The sequence below is a fragment of the Atractosteus spatula genome, chromosome 6 (genome assembly GCF_055471065.1).
Source record: "Atractosteus spatula isolate fAtrSpa1 chromosome 6, fAtrSpa1.hap1, whole genome shotgun sequence".
Lineage (NCBI taxonomy): Eukaryota > Metazoa > Chordata > Actinopteri > Semionotiformes > Lepisosteidae > Atractosteus > Atractosteus spatula.
In genome coordinates, this window is record NC_142711.1 from 16,387,850 (window position 1) to 16,405,850 (window position 18,001).

An 18,001-nucleotide genomic window follows, 5' to 3' on the forward strand; every position below is an offset into this window, starting at 1 on the left:
ATTAAATCAAAACCAGAAGAACTGGCCATCCAAAATGGAACAATCTGGCAAACATACTTTGAAAACCTGTACCAAAATACAAACAACAGAAAGACTGTTACTTACCAAGACCCATTACTAACACAAAGACAGTAGAGAGAAATAAAGTATTGGCTACACTTAAAAATCAGTGACCAAAACTCCTACCATGACATAAAGCCACAAAACGCAGGAAGTTAGATTTATGCAACTCCATCTTTAACTGGATACTGGATTTCCTGACCTCAGGTGGTAAAAATTGGCAACAATATGTCCTCTACCTCCTCGATCTCCTAAAAACTGGAGCTGGCCAAGACAGCTGTCTCAGTCCTGGTTCACCTATGACTGTACAATCATACAGCAGCAACCGCAGTCATTGGGCTGATCAGCATCAGTGATGCGTCTACATACAGGAGTGAGGTGGAGCATCTGACAAGATGATGTCTTGACAGCAACCTGGCCCTGAATGTCCACAAGACAAGAGAGCACATTGTGGACTTCAGGAGCCCCAGAGGGAGTCACGCCCGCAGCAGGGCACAGCAGTGGAAACTGTCAGCGGCTTCAGGTTCCTCACCCTGCAGATCTCCACCTGCTTGGCCTGAGCTCAAGACACTCAGCCGGTCTGAAAAAGCACGGCAGTGTCTCCACTTTCTGAGGTGCCTAAAGAAACGCAGTTCCTCAGGACCCTCTACCACGGCACCATAGAGAGAGTGTCTTCACTGTGTGGTACAGAAATAGTACCAAACAAGGTAAAGACTCTCTATGAGGGGCTGTGGCAGTGGTACAGATGATTACAGGAAGCGACTCACCATCAGTCGGTGAGATCCACACTATCCGCTGTCGCAATGAAGCCCGATCCATCATCCAGGATCCCAGCCATTCCGGACACAAACTGTTCTCCCCTCCCCCCTGCACTCTGGCAAGCGGTACCGCATCACTGAAGCACAGACCCCTAGACTCAGCTTCTACCCTACAGCAGCGCACATTAACAGCTAACTGTGCAATGCCTCAGACCTCAATGTGCCTCTGCACTAGATACATGGTGTTATTATTCTGTTGTATGTGGTATAATATTGTTACAGCTTTAGGTGACTTAGAAGTGTCTCTTAGATTTCAGATAAAGTCTGTGACACTGGGAAGAGTAAACACTTCAAACGTGGAAGGAGAGAGGATGTTTGCTGAGGTCTGGGGGGTCCCTTGAGCAGAAACAACTGAACAAGTTATCTTAGCATACCTAGGCACGTTCTGGGTTAATGATGGCAAAGGAGCAGGGCAGAAACCGACAATGTAAGATCACATTAAGAGCCTGAGAGGAGGGGAGGAAGACAGGAGAAGAAGAAGGAGAAGAGAGAGGAGCCCAGAGGAGTTGGCGAGAGCCCCTACTTCATGATCATCCAAACAGAACCTGACTGGAGCCAAGTATTCGAGCCTTGTAGAGAGAGCGCTATTCTGTGTTTTCAGGGAGCTTGGGCTTCCTGGTAACTCAGTGAGAAACGTCTTTCCTGATTAGGGTGCATTTTATGGATAGGGATATAGGCTCCCATTCATTCTGTGGCATCCAGGGTGCAGAGAGAGAGAGATTTAAGTGTAGGCTGATTCTTATTTAGTAGAAAGCAGCTCATCTCTTGGGTGGCCTCTGTAGGCATATTAAGGGTTTAGTGCTTAGTAGCAGTCTGGGGGTCTCGGGGTGACTAGAATGTTAGGCCTTGTTTGTAAATACTGTACACAGAGTAACTTGTGTGCTGTGTGTAGTGTAGTTTGTGTTTTGTCATTGTAATAAATGTATGTTAACCAAGTGGGACTGGATTGTTACTCCATTCAACAAAGCCGTGCCAGAGAACAATTATACCAACCGCTCGGGTATATTTCTAGAAATTACTTACAAGTTGGGGGTTATGATGAATTATTTCACTTATTGACTTAACCGCTCAGTCTATTCCTGATTTTAACCATTTTCATAACCTCACATTTGTCACAATATCATTTATTATTCCATTGACTGCTGGTGTGCTATGTTGTGCATGATGGTTGGCTGTAACTATTATGATTGACTGTTTTGTAATGTACTGTGCACATGGTGTGGTGTTATCTATTGTACTGTGCACATACCAGTAAAACGGTGAATAAGAAATTCCAATGTTCATGTACATATGGCAAATAAATTCCTCTCTTAACACGTGGAGAGGTTCAGCTTGCACTGACCCGTGTTAAACACCACGCTCCAAGTGTCTGAACTCTCTTAGCAGTTCCCCTGCTGCTGTGACTGTTTGCCACTTCCCTATCGTAGAAGAAGCTGTAAGTTTAATAAGTTTTTGTGAACTTTATCAGAATCTATATTGAAAGTGACCCCTGTGGTTCTGTACTGGGACTGTAGCCCCTGTTGTAACTGGACTGTTCTACTGTACTGGGACTGTAGCCCCTGTTGTAACTGGACTGTTCTACTGTACTGGGACTGTAGCTCCTATTGTAACAGGACTGTTCTCCTGTACTGGACTGTAGCTCCTATTGTAAAAGGACTGTTCTCCTGTACTGGGACTGTAGCTCCTATTGTAACAGAATTGTTCTACTGTACTGGGACTGTAGCTCCTATTGTAACAGGACTGTTCTCCTGTACTGGACTGTAGCTCCTATTGTAACAGGACTGTTCTCCTGTACTGGGACTGTAGCTCCTATTGTAACAGAATTGTTCTACTGTACTGGGACTGTAGCTCCTATTGTAACTGGACTGTTCTCCTGTACTGGGACTGTAGCCCCTATTGTAACTGGACTGTTCTACTGTACTGGGACTGTAGCTCCTATTGTAACGGGACTGTTCTGTTAGTGACCTGTCTTTTCCAGCAGGGGAAGTGTTGTGCTGTGCACAGCTGTGAGTTGTCACGCTGTTTTGATCACAGTGCAGGAAAACCCCTCTCATTTACTTTAACATCTCACTGCACAAGCAGCACTGCGTGTGGGTTCCAGGGATTAACGTTAACATCTGCACATCTTTCTTTACCGAGCAGCACCAAATCTGATCACTTATTTCACAAACTCAAACCAGCACTGAAACACAATCTCTTTTGTAGCAGATGGACTGACATTTACAAACATGACAGTTCATTCTTTGTGCTAGTTAGTTACCCTGCAAAAGCTTTATCCTACAGCACTGAAACACTTTTATAATCATTAAGTGTTCCTAACGGGTTGGTACGTCAATATACTACAGAATTTCATACTACAGAATTTCACACGTAATCTGTAAGATCTGCAAGTCTGCTTTAATATTCTACCAAAGTAGCACCAAAGGAAACCATTAATCACTGCGGCAAATTCTCAAAGGTGTAAGAGAAATGCAAGAGTGATTCAAGTGAGTCACTGTCACTCATGATCAATTAATCAAAACAGAGCCAACAGCATGTAATATCCTGAACCTGTAAACTTCTGTTCTGTCAAGAGACACACTCTTAAATAGAAGTATGCTCTCAAAAGAGCTTGTGTGTGGTTTTTAGTTCAGTTTTCTGTTTTCGGGAAACAGTAGTTCAGTCCAAATCAGCCCATTAATCCTGACCCCTATGACAGTAGGTTTAGGGGTGCAACCTCATAGATTGGAACTCCAGTTTTGAATAGTCCCCTCTATGGCCCCCTGGGCCCGTGTAGCACATGAAGAAAAGAGAGTGCTGGAGAACAGAGGCCACCTGAGCTGAGCACCTGCCCTCCAGCCTAATCCGCCTCTCCTGTGCAGAGACATCGAACGTCTTCAGCAAAAGACACTGGGGACCCCCCGGTGTGTAGACTCACCCCGAGAACACAGCCACATCTGAGCTCTCTGATCACGTGAGGAAAGGAGCGCCTTCCTCTCTGTGGGCTCAGAGCAGGATTCGGGGTGTCAGGGTCCCACCTGGAGTGTCCTATAAGACAGCTCCGGCTCTTGCGTGATTTCAGAGCTGTCCCGATGCACGGGGGGAACCGCTGCTACCTCAGCTCATGTCGCAAGGCAGAGATTAGTCAACCGAATTTCTCCTCGCCTCCACTCCACCTCAGGTTCTGCTTTTGTGTTAACGGCTCGGCTGAGGGGGCCGGGCTAGGGACCCTGAAACAGGCCAGCGCCCTGAAAGAGCACAGACTGCCCCCATCCCTGCGGACGGACATGAACTGCGCCAAGCCAGGACGGGGTAAAGCTCGCTCCTAAACGCACACACATCTCAATTCAGAACACTGCAGCTCTGCACACTGTCAGGACCGCACACACACTCACACACGCACACACTCTCAAACTCAGACTTGCACTCATGTACACACTCACATACACACGCACGTGTATACACTGTCAAACTCACAAACTCGCACACACACAGACATACACGCACACACACACGTGCACATCCATGCACAGACACACACAGCCAAACGCACACACACAGACACACATATTCACTCACACACACATTGCCTGTTTGTCTCAGACAGTTCTGTACAAGAGATAAAGCTCTGCCTGGTAGACTCACCGCGATCAGACCCTGGCAGGGGCTCGACTCAGGTGAGGCTGCTGCGCAGGAATCCTTCCCCCCTGAGTGCTGCTCTCTGAAGCCTGTGCTCTGGGTTCAGGGACTGCGCCCCCCTCCCTCTCTCCCAGCAAGAGGGGCGTCAGAGCCCCAGTGTCTCTGAACCGCCAGTGCCATTTCCTTACCTGAACACAGGTGCCACAGGAGGCACATGGCCACGAACACAATTCCTGTCCAGCCTAGCGCCATGTGTGCTGTGTGTCGACTGCGGGCGAGCAGAGGAGTGTCTATCTCTCTCGCTGACGCACACCACCAATTGACTGGTCACGGTGTAGAATCGTGCCCCATTCTCAGCTCAGAAAGAGGAACAGAAAGGAGAGGGCTTGTTATTTATTACAGCAGTCAGCGCTGGCGGTTTCTCACACTCTGTATCTCCAAACTTCCGATGCTGACACTCTGAAACAAGGGTCTGCGATGATACACGTACACAGGGACGCAGACACCGACACGCATGTATGCTCTGCAGTACACTCCTACCTCTTCCTCCTATCCCTCACTCCCTCACTTCTGTCACAAGACAGGACACAGGCCAGAGGAGGCTGCTTGGCCTACACTGCCTTTTTTGCAGTTACTAGTTCATTGATCCAGGATCTCATCCAGCTGTTTTATTGTATGAGTCCACAGGAAACAACATGGCTAGGCAGCTTGTCCCACTCTCCCACCACCCTTTGGATCTCATCCAACTGTTTCTTGTTTGAGTCCACGGTTTGGGCTTCAACAACATGGTTGGACTGCCTGCTCCACTCTCCCACCACCCTTTGCGTAAAGATGCATTGAAGCTCCACAGAGAGTCTGTGCCAGATGAGACAGCTGAGAGAGAAAAGTGAGAGCAGAAGAAAAACAGGGAAGGAAAGTGAGGGAAGAAGAGAGAGCAGGCGAGGAGACTTCAGGGGCAGAACAGACGAATCCCCAGGTCTCTCCTCAGGCTGTGTGAGAGTGCGTGTGTGTGTGAGTGCATGTGAGAGTGTGACAGTGTCTGTGACTGTGAATGTGTATCCGTGTGAGTGCATGTTACTGTGTGTGTGTGTAAGTGTGACTGTGTATCTGTGTGAGAGTGTGTGTGAGTGCATGTGTGTGTCAGTGTTGTGAAAGTGTGTGAAAAAGCATGTGAGCGTGTGTGTAACTGTGTGTGTTTGACTGTGTATATCTGTGACTGTGTGTGTAATTGTGTGAGCGTGTATGTGACTGTGTGTTAGTGTGAGAGTGTTTGAGTGTGAGTGACTGTGTTAGTGTGAGAATGTGTGTGTAACTGTGTGAAAGTGTGTGTGTGAGTGACTGTGTGTTAGTGTGAGAATGTGTGTGTGTAACTGTGTGAGTGGGTGTGACTGTGTATCTCTGTGACTGTGTGAGAGTGTATGAGATTGTGTAACTGTGTGAGTGTGTGTAACTGTGTGAGTGGGTGTGACTGTGTATCTCTGTGACTGTGTGAGAGTGTATGAGTGTGTGGATAAACTCCTTGACCTCGGCGCTGCTGTGAACCTGGATGTCTACCAGCGGAGATCCGAGGACAGCTCCCTGACCTCCCAGACTGATGGACAGGACGCTGACTCACAGACAGGCTCTGTGTGCTGGAGGAGATGGGGAAGACACTCAGGGGCTCTGGTGCAGTTTAGAAGATGTGGCTTTGCTGTCTGGTCTGTTTCTCTCCAGCGTGTGGTCACTCAGCAACAAAATAGACGAACTACAACCGCTTCTTCAAACAATCTCCAATTATTCTACTCCTGACTCATCAGTGGAGCTACTGGGTCATCAGCCGTCTAGGGCAGATCACGATGCACACCTTAGCAACAAAGCTGAAGGTGGAGGAGACTGTGCTTATGTAAACAAGACAGGGTGCAACGACGTCACTCTCCTTTCCAAATACTGCCCTCCTACCTAGAAATTATTGTGTGTAAACTGAAAACCCTTTCCTTCACCCAGAGGGTTTGCAGCCATTATTCTTGCTGGGGTGTATATCCGCCCTCAAGCTAACCCGCACTCAGCACAACTGGTGAAGGATCAAATTAGAGAACTAGAGAGCAAACGTCTCTCCTATCATCATGACAGGGGACTTCGATCATGCTCACCCGAGTTGCGATCTTCTTAATGCAAACAGTTTGTTAACTAGAGAAGGAAAAAATCCTGGATCCCTGCTTCAGCACGATGAAGAAGGCCTACCGCACAAATTTCCCGATGCCACCGGGTGACTCCGATCAAGCCATGATTCAGTTCATCCCCACGTACCCCCAAAAAGGGGAACTGCAGTCCCAATTTCTCAGACTGGTTATTAAATCTTGGTAACAAAATTCATTCATGGGATCGCAAAATTTGACACATTCTGAATTAAGCACAAAAACGTGACCTACTGTGAAAGTACTGTATGGTCGCCATGTGGTTGAAAGTTCAGGTGAAAAGCGCTGTGAAGCAGCCCTTCCTGCTCACTAGTCACTGCAATGACTAGTGTAATGTGATGTACAAGCGAATTACAGCCAGTACAGGTTGTGCAGCAGACATTTCACTGCAGACATGTTCCAACGCGATCTGCCTGCAGAGTAAACAAGTAGTATTTGTCGGTAAAAACCGTGTTGAAACCGAAAACAATATTTCTACTGAATTTAAAGCGCTTTATTCACAAGCCTGCTTGTTTACAGCATCACAGGGCTCCTTCACTTTACCGGACGTTTTGTTGCCTCATTGTGAATTGCAGAGCTTGTTGCTGTGCGTACCTGGAAACTTCCTCTGTTCTGTGATGTAAATTGGAGGTTTTGCACGTTACAGTGTACTTTCACTATCATTGCGGTGTGAAATGCACTCATCAGTGCTAATCCTTTCTAACCCCGAAAATACAAAAATAGCCTTGCAGTTCCCCTTTAAACAAGAAGTCCTTAAGCTCTTCCCAAACCAAAAGGCCAGGCCGGCTGCTCTAGTTTCTCCAGCCACTGTGCTGCTCAGCTCTCCCCAGTGTTCACAGACGTAGTCAACCAGTCCTTGGGCCCGTGAGGGTCCCTGCCGGCTTCAAATCCTCTTTTATCATCCCTGTCACCAGGAAAGATAAAATCACCTGTTTTAATGACTACAGACCAGCTGCTCTAACTTCTGCCATAAACCTTTAACCTTTAAACCTCTGATACATCAAAACTACAACAGATTCACACCTTACGATTTGCATACAGAGCCAAGAGGGCAGTGGGTGATGCTGTTAATATTTACCCCCACTATATCCTGCAACATCGGGAATCTCCGGGAACCCAAGAGATTTTAGCTCTGCATTCGACACCGTCCTCCCAGACCTCCTCCACAGTAAACAGTCTCGCCTGCCCAGAGATCATCAGCCTCCCGCAGACAGAAGGGCTCCTGTTGGTCAGACGGCGCATCTGTGAGCGCAGGTGCACCTCGAGGCTGTGCTCTCTCCCCATTCCTGTACTCCCAGCACTGCGCCCCCTCTGCCACACTGCTCAAGTCTGCGGAGAGGCAGCACCCCACTGGGTCCGAGCAGCACTGGAGGCGAGGGCAGGTGCAGGAGGGAGGACGATCGTCTGGCTGCAGGGTGTGTCAAGAGCGATCTTCAGCTCAACCGTCTCAGGACAGCGGGGCAGCCAAAGGCCCTCGCCTGGATGGCCGTGCACCAGAGAGGTCTTCCACGGGCCCTCGCCCACCGGGAACCCCGCACTGCCCCCCTGGGACGCGTGTTTCGCCAGGGCGGTGTGGGGCAGAAAGGACAACAGCGCACGCCTCCCGTCAGTGCCTGCTGCAGGGGCCGGCGCCGCCCGCTGAGGCTGCTGGGGGAGCGCCAGGAACACTCTCGCCCAGCGCCACACAGAGCAGAGGGCCCAGGCAGCCGGAGGACAGGGTCTCCCAACCTCAGGGGCAGAACGCAGCTTGGAGGGGCCTCTCATGGGGCAGATCTGGGCCCCAACAGCCCCTTGCCAAGTGAACTGATTGAAAACGGACAGTCACCCTTTTAAAAAAACCTCGACAGAGGTTTCACGTTAGAGTTGTACTCATTGTAAGAACTGTACACATTGTGTACAGATTATTTTCTTCAAATACAACAGTCTCAAAACAAGAAGTTTATTTTCTTAGAATACAGCAGTCTCAAAACAAGAAGTTTATTTTCTTCAAATACAACCGTCTCAAAACAGTGGAAATGGCCGTCGACTTTTGGAAAACCCCTCCAACACCCATCCCCCCTAGAAACAGACAAGTTAGTCACAGGAATGGTGCCATCTTTCACCATTCTAGTCTCCAACACCCTCAAAGGGGTGCAAATACTATCAGCATCACAAAGAAAGCACACTAGAGTTTGCATATCCTGCGTTAACTGACGGATCTCCACGTTTCCCAGCCCATTCTCATTCGCTGTGATATTATTAAGAGCTTGGGGAACGAGCAGGTCTCTTCCAGAGGCAAAGTGCAGCACATTGTCCCTTGTGCAGAGAGCGTCGCGAGCTACCTTTTGCCCTCTATTGATGACCTGTAGGAAGACTGAAGAAGAGAGCAGAAATGATTGTCGATGACCTTCCTCATGCAGGACACCCTGGTTGAGGTTCTAAATGCTGCCCCATGGAGACGCTACCAGTCACTCAGAACAAAAAAAAATGCCTGAACAGCTTCTTCCCCCAGGGCTGTCCGCTGCTCAACCAGAGCACAGGGATACTCGTGCAGTGTGTACAGTATAACAGTACCTGTGGGCCTGTGCATGTTCTTTGTGTGGAGGGTATGGGGATGGTTGATTGTCTCTATCTATGTTTCTGCATCAAGACACCACACACACCTCCTGTTCTCAGTTTTAAATGGTCTTCCCTGTAGTTTCCACCCGTGTTCTCTGGTGTGCGTTTCACTCCTCATTCTGAAGAAATCCTCTTTTGAGTATTTTGAATACTTGTATCGGGTTCCTTTGTGGTCTCCTCTGTTCAAGCCTTAAAGAGATGGCTGCTCTGGAAGAGGGGTGAGAACAGTGGGCGTAAGCAGGAGATTCACTGCGGTGAACCAGATCTGGAAACAGAGGGTAGTATAGAAGGGTGAGAGCACTATGGGGTGTGTGTCTCACCCCTTTCACTGTGAATTCACACTCCTCCCCAGGAGTAACAATATCAGACTCAGGACATCTTTCATCCACTCTGCAATCTCATAATCTCCTGAAGCTTTGTCGTCCTCAACTCTGCTGCTGCTGGTTGTTAGTTGCTTGTGTTGTATTGCTGTGTTGGACTCTTTGGTGTTGACTGTGCTCTACTGTTGTGTTGGACTCTGCTGGGGACCGTTGTTCGTGTCGTGTCGTGTTGTTGTGTTCGCCCATGGACATTCGGATTGAACTGAGTGTCAGAGACTCTGCTTGAGAGTGACTCTGCTGGCTGCTCAGGAGAAAGCACTGCCAGCCCAGCCTGCCTCACACAGCTCTTCCAAATCTTCCCAGGCCCTGGCGTGGCCTGCTTGAGCTCGCTATTCGCTGTAAACGCACAGAGCCGCCGCACACCTCCTCTCAGGCTCGCTGTCGCTAGCAGTCCTGAGCTCTCGCACTGGCACCACGCTGCGTGGTTCTGCTAGCTTACACCATGAGACCCATACTGCCCGAGTCAAAATCAAGGCTTCCTGCTGTCAGTCTGGACAAAATACGCAGACTGTCGTACTGTGTCGTCTGCTGTACTGTGCATGTCTTGAGAGATCAGCGTGAATAAGAATTCCTATGTACATATGGCAATAAACACCTCTACTCTACCACTCTACTGCTCTGATGAGCCCCAGTCAGGTCAGAGGAGTCAGTGACCATGATGATGAGCCAGGTCAAGAGGTTGGCAGAGACAGCAACCATGGAGATGAGCCCTTGTCAGGAGGTGGGTGGAGACAGTAGCCATGGTGATGAACTCTGGTCAGGAGGTGGATGGAGACAGTAGCCATGGTGATGAACCCTGGTCAGGAGGTGGGTGGAGACAGTAGTCATGGCGATGAACTCTGGTCAGGAGGTGGATGGAGACAGTAGCCATGGTGATGAACCCTGGTCAGGAGGTGGGTGGAGACAGTAGTCATGGCGATGAACTCTGGTCAGGAGGTGGATGGAGACAGTAGCCATGGTGATGAACCCTGGTCAGGAGGTGGGTGGAGACAGTAGTCATGGCGATGAACTCTGGTCAGGAGGTCGGTAGAGACCGTAGTCATGGAGATGAGCTCTGGTCAGGAGATGGGGGTTGAAACCGGAAGGAGCTCACAGGAGGGAGTATATCTTGACCAGCGGAGAGGAAATACACAGGGTGTGTTTATAGTATATCTGGGGAGTCAGCTGGACTCTTGCTCAACATGGCCATCCCTTCCCCTGTGCTGACTCACAAGGGTTAGAATATCACCGAAACTTCACAGAGTCCGCAGTCACGACCTCACAGACACACACACCGGAAATTCCTGGGAATTCCCTAGAAATTGGGTGTTCTCATGGGGAAGTGGATAGGGGTGTGGACAGACATTACAATTCTTCCTTTCTTTCAACTGATTAAACTGCTTTGCTCAGAAGACACCCAGCCCCACTGTGACCTGTGTTGAATACAGTGAGAGCAGTGTTCTGTGAAAACTCCTCCACAGTGTGACCACTTTCTGACAGTGTAGCTTGACCAGTGATTTTAGCAGTGCAGTGGTCTGTTCTGGAGCTGTGCAGGAGCATCGACGATTGTCCTGCTGTTACCTTTGTGCTTTCCTGTTTCCCACAGTCAGCATATTGCACTGCAGTCCCGCCCCCAGGACCCGCTGACCGCGGCAGGCATTCCAGAACTCGGCCGCATGCCGCGGGTAGACACACAGCCCCATTGTCTGCACACAATGCAGCAACATTCTGGAACGCTGGAGGTCTGCCTGCAGGGGGAGGGGCTGCTGCTCCTCTCAATAAGGACTGGGATTCGTCAAAAGAGGTCCCCTCATAGTCTCCCCTGTTCAAGACCTCCGTTCCTTCAGCCTGTCAGTGTGGGACACTGCCGTCAGACTAAAGAGACTCAGTTCCTTTAGCCTGTCAGTGTGGGACACTCCCTTCACACTAAAGAGACTCACTTTCTTCAGCCTGTCAGTGTGGGACACTCCTTTCAGACTAAAGAGACTCAGTTCCTTTAGTCTGTCAGTGTGGGACACTGCCCTCAGACTAAAGAGACTCAGTTTCTTCAGTCTGTCAGTGTGGGACACTCCCTTCTGACTAAAGAGACTCAGTTCCTTTAGTCTGTCAGTGTGGGACACTCCCTTCAGACTAAAGAGAATCAGTTCCTTCAGTCTGTCGGTGTAGTCCAGCAGTATGGTATAGTCCTATTGTGTTCAGTTAGTTCCAATGATCATAAAGGCTGTTGACAGTAGACTTGCTGTTTCAGTTGTGAAAACGGAGTTGATGTGACATTAAAGTTATTATTATTATTAGTAGTAGTAGTAGTAGTAGTAGTGGCGGTAGTAGTATTAGTATTGCTGCTGCTGAACGTGTTCAGACAAGCCCTTGCTCTCTCCATTCATTTCCCTGTCGCTCGCTCCCCCTCCCTCCATGTACCCTTCCCGATCCCGGTCTTATCCCGTAGGAAGCGCCGGGCCTGGTTTTCCGGCTGCTCCTCCGGGCTCGGTGGGAGGGGAGAGGTGAGGGAGAGAGCGTGCTTGCAACCGGGAGCAGGAGAGCTCAGAGAGGAGTGTTCGGTCATTACTCCGCGTCTCTTCGGGAGTGCTTCAGCGCAGACGGCTGCTGGACTAGGCAGGACCCTCCCCCGCCCCCAGGCTCCAGTGGGTCGGTACCAGTCTCCTGAACGTTCCTGCTCGGTTGTCCCTCGCTCTCCCCGAGCCCGATGGCCGGAGTTTCGGGACCCGGCGGGAGGCGGACGAGGCAGCGAGACCACGACCGCACCGCCAAGGCAGCCGCGTTGGCCCGGCTGGTGTACCGAGAGGCCACGGACATCACGGAGGAATACGTGAGTCTTACCCCGCCGGAGTGCAGTGCCGGGCGCGGTTCGGGCTCGGGGGCGGACCGCTGGGCTCGGGGTTCAGATCCCGGTTCGGCGCGGCTGTACCCAGAGATCCCCATTTGCAGCCCGGGGCCAAAACTTGCCTGTAGCCTACAAAAACGTGTTCCTAGAAGTTATAGGAACATTTACAGAGACTTTATGCAAACGATTCAGCCAACTAGATCAATAAAAAGAGTGTCAGGGTATTGTATACCTCTGTCCAGTACAGTATACAGTACAGTTTACACTGTACAGATTACACTACAGATTACACTGTAATACAGGACAGTATAGCCTACAACTGTCCACTACAGATTACACTGCAATACAGGACAGTATAGCCTACAGCTGTCCATTACAGACTACACTGTAATACAGTACTGTAAGCGGCGAACTTTCTAGTTCTACATACTGTATAGCCTTGGGGGCGTAGTTTTTCTTTCGGGTAGGCAGGTGCGTTATAGCCACTCACCGGACCGTTTCGGTAGCGCAACAACTGCCCCCCGCCGGCTCCTCCTCACGATCCGGTGCCGTTATAATGGAGAAGAATAAAAGACGGAGGGAGAAGACTCTTTTCCCTCGGAAAGGAGTTACTGTATGTTGCCGGCTTTGTCATACACGGCACCATACCAGCTACACACAAATCGATTACCTTAACTCCTCGGCTCGCTCCAACGCCTCTTCTCTCAGCAGCCCGCCGAACTCTCTCTTCTAGTTCCTGTGTCGTCACGACGACCTTTCACCCTCTCACATCTGAAACTTTTGAATTATTTTTCAAACTCAGAACTCTTTAACATTTACTGAATTGTGTCTTACACCATTCCCTCACCCCGAACGAAGTGTCCTCATTTCTAAGTACAACGGAACACTGCAGAGGAACAACAAATTGAACAGAAAAGGTGGGCCTAGAATAAGGAGGAACAGAACATCAGAACTTTTTTTTGGTTGTTGTAACCAGAGAACAAGGGGGTGGGAAAAGATTCCCATTAAGGACACCACACACAATAAGCGCAATGCACAACAAAAGGAAAAAAGGCATCAGTCCGGGTGATAGTCAGAGAACCTCCAGAGGCTGTCCCAACCCTGAGATCGGTCAGGAGTTATCTGATGCCCGGTGTGTGGGGTGCTGGGACCACTGGAACAGCCCCTGCGGGGCCTGAAGTTGCTGGGTGTGGCACCTGGGCGCCTGCTGAGGGTGAGGGGGAGCCTTCAGCAGGCGGGGGTGTTTGCCCCACGGGATCTGGAAGGTTACCCTGACAACGCGGCGGGTGGAGGTTTTTGCCATTCTGGCGGCTGGGCTGCGGCGGACTGGAGAGGGGCCTGCGATGTGAGGCTCCACGCGGCTGTAGTGCAGGGGTTTCGGCGTAGCCTCGGTGTTTCCACACTCGCGGACCTCAAAGTTGACGGGAACTGTGGCCTGTGGGTGGGACTAGGCCTCCCGGTTGGCGAGGCCCCTGCCTCGTGCGGCGGTCATAAAAGAGCTTTCGCTGGCGGTGTGCTTTCTCTCGAAAACGTGGCTGCTGCCTGGAAAGCTTGATGGAATCGTGCCTCAAGCACACGTGCCCATGCTGCTGGTGTCCCAGCTGAGGCAGCATAGCCTACAGCCGTCCACTACAGACTACACTGTAATACAGGACAGTATAGCCTACAGCCGTCCACTACAGACTACACTGTAATACAGGACAGTATAGCCTACAGCCGTCCACTACAGATTACAGTGTAATACAGGACAGTATAGTCTACAGCCGTCCACTACAGATTACGCTGTAATACAGGACAGTATAGCCTACAGCCGTCCACTACAGATTACGCTGTAATACAGGACAGTATAGCCTACAGCCGTCCACTACAGATTACACTGTAATACAGGACAGTATAGCCTACAGCTGTCCATTGCAGACTACACTGTAATACAGGACAGTATAGCCTACAGCCGTCCACTACAGATTAAGCTGTAATACAGGACAGTATAGCCTACAGCCATCCACTACAGATTACGCTGTAATACAGGACAGTATAGCCTACAGCCGTCCACTACAGATTACACTGTAATACAGGACAGTATAGCCTACAGCCGTCCAGTACAGATTACGCTGTAATACAGGACAGTATAGCCTACAGCCGTCCACTACAGATTACACTGTAATACAGGACAGTATAGCCTACAGCCATCCACTACAGATTACAGTGTAATACAGGACAGTATAGCCTACAGCCGTCCACTACAGATTACGCTGTAATACAGGACAGTATAGCCTACAGCTGTCCACTACAGATTACACTGTAATACAGGACAGTATAGCCTACAGCTGTCCATTGCAGACTACACTGTAATACAGGACAGTATAGCCTACAGCCGTCCACTACAGATTACGCTGTAATACAGGACAGTATAGCCTACAGCCGTCCACTACAGATTACGCTGTAATACAGGACAGTATAGCCTACAGCCGTCCACTACAGATTACACTGTAATACAGGACAGTATAGCCTACAGCCGTCCACTACAAATTACTGTAATACAGGACAGTATAGCCTACAGCTGTCCATTGCAGACTACACTGTAATACAGGACAGTATAGCCTACAACTGTCCACTATAGATTACACTGTAATACAAGACAGTATAGCCTACAGCCGTCCACTACAGATTACGCTGTAATACAGGACAGTATAGCCTACAGCTGTCCACTATAGATTACACTGTAATACAAGACAGTATAGCCTACAGCCGTCCACTACAGATTACACTGTAATACAGGACACTATAGCCTACAGCTGTCCACTACAGATTACACTGTAATACAGAACACTATAGCCTACAGCTGTCCACTACAGATTACACTGTAATACAGGACAGTATAATAGTGTAAATGTAAATAGATGAATTTCCTGTATTGTCACAGTCCCAGGTGCACACTGTTGGAATATCATGTTCCCTGGCTCACAGCCTTGATTGTTAATTGAATTAGGAGCTGTGATCGCACTGGGTTCTCTGATCAATTATTCACAGCCCTGTCACACTAGCTGGGGAATTGGGGACTTTGGGAACAAGCTCTCCTCACAGTGTGAGCAAGTTTAACTAAAATCTCCTGCTGTTGGTTTTCATGTTTGAACTGAAAAAATCCAGTTCCTCAGGCCTGGCATCTGTGTCTGGACTGTATTAACCCCTCTGTCTCTGTGCAGTGTTAATGTCCTGTAGTGTCCAGTCAGTGTGTCTGTACTGTATTAACCCCTCTCTCTCAGTGCAGTGTTAATGTACTGGAGTGTCCAGTCAGTGTGTCTGGACTGTATTAACCCCTCTCTCTCAGTGCAGTGTTAATGTATTGTAGTGTCCAGTCAGTGTGTCTGTACTGTATTAACCCCTCTCTCTCAGTGCAGTGTTAATGTACAGGAGTGTCCAGTCAGTGTGTCTGTACTGTATTAACCCCTCTCTCTCAGTGCAGTGTTAATGTACTGGAGTGTCCAGTCAGTGTGTCTGTACTGTATTAACCCCTCTCTCTCTCTCAGTGCAGTGTTAATGTACTGGAGTGTCCAGTCAGTGTGTCTGTACTGTATTAACCCCTCTCTCTCAGTGCAGTGTTAATGTCCTGTAGTGTCCAGTCAGTGTGTCTGTACTGTATTAACCCCTCTCTCTCAGTGCAGTGTTAATGCACTGGAGTGTCCAGTCAGTGTGTCTGTACTGTATTAACCCCTCTCTCTCAGTGCAGTGTTAATGTACTGGAGTGTCCAGTCAGTGTGTCTGTACTGTATTTACCCCTTTCTCTCTTCCAGAAACAGAAGATGGATCTGGGTGATGACCTTCCTGCAGACAGGGTTGATGGTGTCCCCCCTTCCTCCTCCCTCGGTCAGGACGGCCCTGTCTCAGAGCGCCTGAAGCTGGTGTCCGTGGCGCTGCGCTCGCTGCACGTCCTGCTGGGGGCCGTGGTCCTGGAGCAGCAGGAGGAGTTCAGCCCCACGGACGGCCCGTTCCACTCCAAACTGGAAGCCCTTCTCTCCCGCCTGGGGGACCTGTCTGACGGGCTGGGGCTTCTCCTGCTGGAGACTGGCGGGGTGACCACCGGAGACAAAGACGCGCCCCCCTCCTCCCCCTCTGCCTCGTCCTCCTCCAGCTTTTCCCGGAAAGTGCGGGGTTACTGTGTCCTGCGTGAGCTGTCCGCCTGGGTGCTGAGGGCCCACCAGGAGCTAAGGAGCGGGGGCGCTGGGACCGGCGGGAATGCTGAGGGCTCTGGAGCCCCGGGAGGCAGGAGAGCGCTGGCGAGGAGGCTGAGGCACCGTAGGATCTAGAGTCACGGACTGGGGGGTGGGACGCCTGTGTGGTGGGAAATAGGGAGAGGGGTGGGACACCTGTAGGAGGAAATAAGGAGAGAAGGGGGATTCCTGTATGGGGTAGAGAGGAGGGTCACCTGTGAGGGGAGAATTAGGGAGAGGGGTGGGACACCTGAGGACATCATCTGTAAATTCCACAGGGACTCTCTGTCCTGAGGTCCTGTTGATGATGACGAAGCTGCAGTTATCACTAATCAATCAGCATGCTGATTCACAGGAGAACAGCTGTCCTGGCGGATCAGTAGAGCATCGGGGGAGAGGGAGAGAGGAGAGGGTGTCGGGGGAGAGGGAGAGAGAGAGGGTGTCGGGGGAGAGGGAGAGAGAGAGGGTGTCGGGGGAGAGGCAGAGTTATGTGAGTCAAGATGCTGAAACATGAACATGAACATGAATGGAAGATGTGTCGGGGCACAGTGAGTGTATGTCAGTGCAGAGTGAGAGTTTCAGGTTGGAGTGAGTGTCGGGTGAGTGAAATTAGAATGCTGAAAATATACACTGAAAAAGAACACTTAAATACTTAGTTTTTGAAAAAAACAATATTTGTAGTATTTTTAAAAACTAATGTTTGATAGTAAAGTATTTATTTTTGTGGTATTGATAATAATAAATCTGGTTTCACAGAGTTGTTACTTGTGGTCATTAATTATTAGTCTTTGAGTCACTGACCCTGCTGTCTCTGTGTGAAGACTTCCCTGACCCTCAGTGTTCCTGTCCATGTTGAAGAGTGACCACTGTCTCCTGACCCTCAGTGTTCCTGTCCATGTTGAAGAGTGACCACTGTCCTCCGACCCTCAGTGTTCCTGTCCATGTTGAAGAGTGACCACTGTCCTCCGACCCTCAGTGTTCCTGTCCATGTTGAAGAGTGACCACTGTCCCCAGACCCTCAGTGTTCCTGTCCATGTTGAAGAGTGACCACTGTCTCCTGACCCTCAGTGTTCCTGTCCATGTTGAAGAGTGACCACTGTCCTCCGACCCTCAGTGTTCCTGTCCATGTTGAAGAGTGACCACTGTCCCCAGACCCTCAGTGTTCCTGTCCATGTTGAAGAGTGACCACTGTCCCCAGACCCTCAGTGTTCCTGTCCATGTTGAAGAGTGACCACTGTCCCCAGACCCTCAGTGTTACCGTCCATGTTGACCACTGTCCTCAGATCCTCACTGTTCTTGTCCATGTTGAGGAGTGACCAGTGTC

The 18,001-nt window shown here is 49.9% G+C and overlaps 2 protein-coding genes across 4 annotated transcripts in view; one reads left to right on the forward strand and one right to left on the reverse strand.

Annotated features, from left to right (window-relative positions):
* LOC148832314 (vascular cell adhesion protein 1-like) overlaps positions 1 to 4,815 on the reverse strand; it is a 38,995-nt gene extending 34,180 nt beyond the window's left edge. For both annotated transcript variants that reach the window (XM_088919051.1, XM_088919050.1), the window contains exon 1: positions 4,685 to 4,815. In XM_088919051.1, the coding sequence (XP_088775177.1) occupies positions 4,685 to 4,748 (64 nt within the window). In that variant the 5' untranslated portion in view covers positions 4,749 to 4,815. The remainder of the gene's footprint in view (positions 1 to 4,684) is intronic.
* Positions 4,816 to 12,132: 7,317 nt separating this feature from the next.
* cntf (ciliary neurotrophic factor) lies at positions 12,133 to 17,434 on the forward strand. 2 transcript variants are annotated; one of them, XM_088918870.1, is made up of 2 exons: positions 12,133 to 12,454; positions 16,261 to 17,434. In XM_088918870.1, the coding sequence occupies exons 1-2, from the start codon at positions 12,332 to 12,334 to the stop codon at positions 16,771 to 16,773; spliced, it is 636 nt and encodes a 211-aa protein (XP_088774996.1). In that variant the 5' UTR covers positions 12,133 to 12,331; the 3' UTR covers positions 16,774 to 17,434. The 2 variants fall into 2 exon arrangements, with proteins under 2 accessions (XP_088774996.1, XP_088774997.1); XM_088918871.1 differs by having other exon boundaries at positions 12,162 to 12,454; positions 16,267 to 17,434.
* Positions 17,435 to 18,001: the final 567 nt, after the last annotated feature.

Excerpts from the sequence above, each read along its gene's own strand:
- cntf (XM_088918870.1), top strand. The coding sequence starts at position 12,332 with ATGGCCGGAGTTTCGGGACCCGGCGGGAGGCGGACGAGGCAGCGAGAC. Across the intron at positions 12,455-16,260 it reads CGGACATCACGGAGGAATAC|AAACAGAAGATGGATCTGGG; the intron begins GTGAGTCTTACC and ends TCTCTCTTCCAG.